This window comes from Andrographis paniculata, unplaced genomic scaffold, assembly GCF_009805555.1.
Source record: "Andrographis paniculata isolate CXL003 unplaced genomic scaffold, ASM980555v1 Contig74END, whole genome shotgun sequence".
Lineage (NCBI taxonomy): Eukaryota > Viridiplantae > Streptophyta > Magnoliopsida > Lamiales > Acanthaceae > Andrographis > Andrographis paniculata.
Genome location: NW_026137611.1, coordinates 3,903,402 through 3,911,092, shown reverse-complemented (window position 1 = coordinate 3,911,092; position 7,691 = coordinate 3,903,402). Strand labels below are relative to the sequence as shown.

Genomic DNA, 7,691 nt, shown 5'->3' with positions numbered 1-7,691 from the left:
TGATGTGGCGGCGGCCTTAAAATGGCTTGCCCCAAGGACCGCCAAGGTCCTTTAGCCACTGTCTCGTCCGGGTGATTTTTATTTTCGATTTCCTTACTTAGTATGGCGATGTTGCCATCCTGTAGTGTCGCTGGAGGGTGCCCTAACGTGTCCCCCTGTGGCAACTTCATCCGAGGTGAGTTTTCATCATCTCCGGGATAGGCGCCCGGCGCATTCCCTTTGCGCAGCTCCTCATCTCTTGCCCAAGCGATCTTGTTATGGATAGTTGGTTTTAGGACGTTTACGAGATATTGGGAGAGCATCAGCGCTGACTATGGAAGGCCATTTGAATCTCTCCACGGATCTGATTTTAAAGAATGCTTGCGGGAATCATCAGCATCTTTTCTCCACTCCCCAGAGCAGGAAAGGACTCATCCTGCGTGAGTTCTCCAAGCACGCGACGCCGAGATTTCACCGGCAGTTTCATTATCTTTTGATAGTGCTGATTCCTCCGGCGATGGTAATTTGCGACTCCTCAATTGCATAAAAGTGCGAGACTCGTTCGAGTCCCACTGGGAGTGTCAATTTGTTCTCGCTAAAATTCGTTGATGACGGCCTAATAAATCTAAGCCTGTCGAAATCGACAAAAATCGGATTCCCCAGCCTACTCAAGAAAGTATCCAGGCTAAGTCTCGCGATAGCAATAAAATGAAATATGCAGGATTTGAATTATGGAAATTAAATTACGGAATAAAGAGAAAAAAAAACGTAAGTAAGAACTAAAATAAATCGAAAGCAACAAAGAATAAAAAGCAAGTACAGGAATAAGAAATAAGAAAAAGGATTGATTTATGCTAGTGTTGATCCGATCTCTTTTTCCTCTTTCCTTTTGTCTTTATATAAGTGCTTCCCAGAATTTTCTCCACATTTCCCTATTGTTAGGAATTGTTAGGAGTCCATTCGGCCACTTCTTTCATTATCCAAAATTTGAATTGCAGTTTCTTTGACCGAACCTCATTATTGGACTCTCACGTAAACAACTTTTTTCTTGGGTAGTCCGTTTGAGCTGTCAATAATGATGGATTTTTCTTTGTTTGGCCCGGCTCAATCTCCAATGGCTGAATCCTCTGATGACCTCTAGGCTGGGCTTAGAATTATTTTTATTGGATAACAATATGGCAATTATTTATAACCAAAAAAAGCAAAGGTCATACGAATCCAACTACTATAAGAATATTCAAAGCCGGGAGAGAGAGATATCTTAAACTTGAACAATGGATTGTATAATCTCAAGAAGTCTAGTAACACAATAAAAGAAAGCATCAAATACAACAATACATACTCGATCATAGTCAACGTCCGTCTCGTGCAACAAGCTAAGAGTGAAGGGTTTATACGATAAGATAAGGCGGATTCATATCGTATAATATACATCGGAAATACGTGGCAAGAAAATCCAATCCGACGGGCTCAACTTAAGCTCAAATAAAACACAACGAAACTTTTACGTTACCTCAGACAAAGAAACGATGCTCGGTTTGTTAGTATTCGAGCGTGCCTACGGATGGTATCCCCCCGCTCAAGGTGCTTCGGGAAGAATCTTTCCGACTCAGGTAGTCGCCATTGCCATTGCCATTGCCATTGCCGCTAGTGGTCGAGAGCCTGCCCGCCTGCCCGGGATTCGGCAGATTGAGCTCTTTGCTCATCTGCTGCACTTCTTGCGGCGATAGGATTTTTATGTACCATACGCTGTTGACGAATTCCCTGAAACCCAAATCATATCCATTTCCATTCGAAATATACGATCAGGAACGGCTAACAAGAGAATGCAATGCATATTTGAAACGAAAGCTAAATCAAGTAACGGGTTTACGGGACTTACTGCCATGGATCATCACCGAGGAGAAGAACATCGTTCTCTCGATCGACGAATACAAGCTGCCAGCCTGATCTTTGAGGGTCCTCCAACAGGCCCTGAAGCCCGAACAAACGAGCAAGCTCGCCGCGAAGCTCGTGGTAGCTGCTGAATTTCGAGATATCCAGCGACCGCCCGAAGGACCCCGACTTGTGAACCTGAAAATAACCGTCAAGAATCAACAAGGAATACGCCGATCTAAATACTAGTGTTTAATTACCTTCACAAAAGCTCCCGACGTCGGGTTTGTTTGGTCCACATTTCCGGAAGGATGCAAAAGAACCGACTCATCGACACAACTCGAAGTAGCCATGTCCAAGTTAATAGGAAAGGAAGTACCGCCTGCACTCGGGAATATACCCGGAGCTGAATACGGCATTGATAGTGACTCGCTGTCCTTGCCGCCGATGTTTCTCAGAGCCGGGGCACCGTTGATGAGATTAGTCGATGAGTTCGAGCCGATTCCAAATAGATGGGAATTTCCGACGCTTTGAAAATCTGTAAAATCTTTACTGGGAAACGGCGGTAGTAGAGCTGATAGATCGGAGGCTTTCGAATTAGGCGTCACCAGTTCTTCCGGATGCGGCGCACCGAATTGCGAAACCTTTGGAGAGAGCTGCGGGTCCAACGCCACCCGTTTTGACAGCGACGAATTCGAAACTACCGAACTCGGCCCATTCATGTTCCCGATGTGTGAGGAACTCAGAAGGCTCTCGACAGGGGTCGAATTATTCGACGACGAACCCATATGGCTGCCGATGAGGTCCGACAAGTTCTGCAGCTGGCTCGTCGGAGGCAACCCTTGCATAGGAGTGAATCGGGAGTCGGCAACCGGTTCCATCTGCGAGCTAGTCGTTATCGGTTTTCTCATCACCTGATCGTCAAACAGCGACGATTGCCGGAGTTGCTGCTGATGATCGATAAACGACTGGCGTTGCTGCAACATCTGAGCCGACAATACAGCGTTGCTTTCGGTAACATTCTGGAGGAAGTTCGACTGAGAGTTCGATAGCTGCAGCATCGGATTATGTAGCAGTAGATCCGAAACATTCGGGACATTTTGCTGGAACTGCAGGAGGTGCTGCTGACCAGTGATTTTCGAGGGATCCAACGAGCCACCCTCGGCGAGCGCCGTGCTAGTCCCGGCCATGACTTGGTACATGTCGGCTTGCAAACCCAACATCGAATTGTCGAGCCGAGGTTGCATCCATGGTGACACCCCAAGCCCCGGGAAATTCAACGACTGCATCGCCTGATCTCCGAGACCTCCACGAAACCATGCCATTGGCGAATTGAAGTTCATATCACCGTCTCTGAGACCTGATCGATAAACAACATGACGTACAAGAAGATAAAAGAAAATTCTTCGGAGAAAGAAGCAAAAAAATTTCTCGAGTAAACATACTGGGGTAGGCAGGCAGCCCGGAGGGCCACGGACGTTTCAATCGGAGCGAGAACGGCGATGGGTACATAGGAAAAGTTGTCAGAGGTTCGATCTCCCACAAGGAAACTCTCGGCTGCCTCTCGCTCGCAGTTGATTCGTCCCACCCGACCTGCATAGCGAAACTCAAGACTTCACATTACAATTCGAGAATATAATCCAGCAAACAAAACCCGGATTCTTCGTGAACATACCTTCACCGATCGCCAATGCGAGTTTGGCCAACGAACAGCGTCCAAATCACTGATGCCGGTAATCGTGCCCATATATCTTCGACAAACAAGGAAACGCAGAAAAGTTCATAAACAAAAACCGCCTCCGTTTGCGGAGAGTATATTAAAGAATCTGTAGGTAAAGTTAGGCCTACCGACGAACACTGGATTCTTCAGTTTCGAAAAGCATTCGGAATCGCATCCCCACAGAGACTCTTGTCTGGAAAGCTGCTTTGGCGTATTTCGCCAGGGGTATAACGAACTCGGATCGACTCGCCCTGAAATGAATAAAATTCAAGAATGTGCATCATATGCATGCAAGCTTTCGAATCAGAAAGAAATGACAAAACCGTATTACCTTGGATTGTAGAATACAGTGAAACGACTGTTCGTTGCGGCCGCATGAGCAGCAGCAGCAAGAAGCCCGATGTGCATACTATCACTCGATAGAACTGACGACGGCATAACTGTTTGAGGTCGACTTGCACGTCGAATCCCCAAGAGCAACTGATTGCTTTCATTCCTTAAGAGAAAATCATCATAACTAAGTCAGAAAATTTTGCAATGATATCAACAAAGGGAGAAGAAAACGCGGGTTGTATACGAGAAATTAGCAACCCGTCATTGCATCAACAGTCTAACTTCACGCTGAAATATCACGCATACGTTTTGACACACAGTAAATTTCAGTATGGTATGATACTGCATTTACTATAGCATTATGTAACTTTGGAATTGTTGATATTTCAATATATATTGAAAATACCGTATACAGTTTATTATTTCGGTATATGGTATATTGATATATAATGATAATTCAATATATTAATTCTAAAATTATTGTTTTCAATTTTTTAAAAAAAATATATATAAAATTTTCTTTAGTTCATTATCTTCGACATGGAACAATATATAACGATGTCGTACAGATGATTCGGTATTACAGAATTAATGATACGGTACAATATATAATATATGCCGTATCGAATTTTCGATATACTACTTTTTTGGTATGGAATCGATATGTTAAAATATCATACCGAAAATTTCGATATGATATATAGTATCTTCCTTACACCGTACTGCACTACCGCTAACGTTAAACAATCATCAGAATTCTAAGCGATAACTCAATAATTTTGCATACCAGATGAATATAACAGAATCTCCAGCAACAAGCCGTTTTGCGCTGACAAAAACACTCCAACCGGTTGTGAGGAGATGCCGCTTCGGCTGACCTGCACACAATGATATATATGTTAAATATCGATAGGCAGATACGGTAAGACCTTAAGACAACGAGTCCGATCACCTATATTATACAATGATATGAATCTAACAAAGAATAATTTCTCCATGAATCAATCACAATCCACGGATCATACAATATGTAAAACTGTAGTATACTATCGAACAAACTCACCCCTAAAGATATGTCGGAATTTCCATTCATTGCCATGAAGATCCTTTGCGAGTAATTCTTGACACGGAGGGGTTTGAGAGTAATCCTAAAGAATTAGCACAAGCACGACTCAGTAAAGATTTGAACAATGAATCAAGAACGACGGTAGCGTAGCCACGGAAAAACGGGACACTATACTGCGACACTTACAAGTGGAGGAAAGACTTTCTCAGCAGCTCTTCGAGGAACCGAAAACCCACCGTGAGTGCTGGTGTCACTAGCTGTTAATGTTTTGCAGAAATAGTTCGTCGGCTGCTTGCTCGGGGCCCCGAGTTCCGCCGGCAGCAGGCATATGTCCTTTTGCTCTTCCTAAACCACCAAGAAAGTGAAATTTGTCGAAAGAATAATCATTACGCAACGTTTATAAATTCAAATAAGTCCCGAGTATTTACTGGCGTGAGCGGCTGCAATGTCATTTGCGCATACACTTCATCCGTCTCCACATCCGCCTGCATTTTCGACGATTCGGACAGCTAAGATACGTCCTCCAATAGATTTCGGCACCGTATAATTGTTCAGAGAAATTCGACTTACGTGCATCGTAACATTGTGAAGATGGCATATTAGCTGCGGCTGTAAGCCCGGATAGTTCGGAATAGCTGCATCGACTTCTTTGTTGGTAGAGGCAGCAACCTGCAAGTAAATAGTTTCATATGTGGATGAATACCCGAAATCGAAATTCGGAAAATTATAGTTCAGATTAACGCTGGTAATGCAAAGATATATGCACAAACCCTTATCGATTTTCAGCTAAAAAAGCAAAACTTTTTGAGGATTTGTGCCACACTTTTTTGATCAAGCACATAAAATAAGTACAAACGACAAATAACATATGGCGAACACAACACCTATAATCAGAACATTTCGGAGATTGATTGATCAATCAATCCAAAATTTGTGAATAAATTACCTAGGCTACGATAACATTTCAAGTTTATATACAATACATCATATCCAACCACGAAATTTCACCTAGAACAAACGACAAAAACCAAACATACCCCGGAATTTTGAAGAAATCACCTACGCTAAAACAATGTCCGTCCACCGGTTCTATTGCAACTCGTAAGATATCAATCAATCAATCAAAATTTTCGAAGAAATCAACGCAGGCTACAACAATGTTAGTTCGCCATATCTATTGCAACACATACAATATCTATCAATCGATCAATCAATCCAAGTTTTCGAAGAAATCACCTATCTAGCAACGACAATGTCAGTTGGTCGTCTCTAGTGCATCTAATAAGATACCATTCGATCAAATGATAAACATTAACTACACTATATATATATATGTATATATCTCCTCTATCAGATGAAACTTAGACTCATCCAAAACAACCTGCTCACTATGCCCTTGCGGAAAATACACAACACGGCTACCGATTTGCGGCAGCGACACCAACGGGCCGGCGCAGGCGTGCCATAGCTCCGAATTCAAGCATTTCTTCTCCCCTGCAACCAAACCAACAAACAATACAAATTAAGAACAACAACAATAACATCAATATATATAAGCTACAAACAAACAATTAAATCAAAAACATCACAAAAATGGAGCAAGACCTTCCTCAGGCTGAGCATCAAATCCAGTACTAGCTGAAGAAGAAGAAGACAACCTCATATTCCACAGAAAGCCAGAATTAGTTTCGTAAAAAAAAAAAAAAAAAAAAAACTAGAATAAAAATCGAACTGAATCAAAAGGGGGTGGGTTTCAAGGAAAAAGCATTATGCCCAAATTAACTCAACCTAACCCTAAAATCCCAAAAGAAGCCAAGCTAAGACGAGACCCACCCCCCCACCCCCACAAACAACCAAAATTGCTCATCCAAACCCACACACATCCATTCCCCAGCTCGCGAAATCGAAGGAAATGGGAAAAGCGAAGCAGATCTTGATAGGGGTGGGGTTAATTACAGTAGCTCAGAAAAACCCTAAAAAAGAAAAGGAAAAGATAAAGACTGGTCCGAGGAATAAATGAGCTAAAGCCAATAAATGAAAGAAGAAAAAAGCAAAGGGAAGAAGAAGAAGAAAATGATGAGCAGCTTTTGTGAACTATTGAGATCTCTCTCTTTCTCTCTCACTCTATATATATCTCTGTTTATCACTCTGTGCAGCTATGTATGTATGTGTGTATATATATATGATGGGAGGGACGAGGGAGAGAGCCAAAATCAGCCTCAGATCTTTAACAAGATTTTCCTTTTTTTTCACTTTTGAGTATTTTATTGAAGAATGAAAGGATTAAAGTGAGGATGAATCAAGAAAATGGAAAATGTATTAACGAATTTATGTAGTAGAGAGAGAGAGGGAGGGAGGGGGTAAATTTGGGGATCAATTATTGGATTCTTGTTTGCAAGGTTGAAGCAGTATCCACTTTAGGTAAATCCGGTTTTTCTCCACTATTTCTTACCTTCTTCTCTTCTTCTTTAATGTCATAGTTCAATATTTACTGCCTCATTCTCAAATTAATCTATTTATTTTATTATTTTAATTTTTTCTAAATTAATATATTTGTTTGTTTTTAATAATTATATTTTTTATACTCCTTCGTCCCATAACAAAATGGATAACAAAGTATTCATAATTGTATTGTCTACTTAACATTACAAATACTCTTACAACTTACAAAATATTACACAAATGTCATTACATTTATATCACACATACTAATAAGGG

The 7,691-nt window shown here is 41.6% G+C and overlaps 1 protein-coding gene across 1 annotated transcript; it reads right to left on the bottom strand.

Moving 5' to 3' along the window:
• Window positions 1-1,236: 1,236 nt before the first annotated feature.
• LOC127265937 (auxin response factor 6-like) lies at window positions 1,237-7,249 on the bottom strand. The gene is made up of 14 exons (XM_051295975.1): window positions 6,579-7,249; window positions 6,355-6,467; window positions 5,544-5,642; window positions 5,402-5,458; window positions 5,160-5,318; window positions 4,971-5,055; window positions 4,695-4,785; window positions 3,906-4,070; window positions 3,703-3,825; window positions 3,530-3,605; window positions 3,300-3,447; window positions 2,115-3,214; window positions 1,862-2,052; window positions 1,237-1,743 (listed from the first exon to the last, which is right to left on the bottom strand). Exons 1-14 carry the CDS (start codon window positions 6,634-6,636, stop codon window positions 1,521-1,523), a joined length of 2,688 nt encoding a protein of 895 aa, XP_051151932.1. The 5' UTR covers window positions 6,637-7,249; the 3' UTR covers window positions 1,237-1,520.
• Between the last annotated feature and the right edge of the window lie 442 nt (window positions 7,250-7,691).

Bases quoted from the DNA above. Each gene is read 5' to 3' on its own strand.
- LOC127265937 (XM_051295975.1), bottom strand. From the start codon at position 6,636: ATGAGGTTGTCTTCTTCTTCTTCAGCTAGTACTGGATTTGATGCTCAG. The intron at 5,056-5,159 runs GTAAGTGTCGCA...CTAATTCTTTAG, and splicing joins AGAAAGTCTTTCCTCCACTT to GATTACTCTCAAACCCCTCC. The intron at 3,826-3,905 runs GTAATACGGTTT...TATTCATTTCAG, and splicing joins ACTGTATTCTACAATCCAAG to GGCGAGTCGATCCGAGTTCG.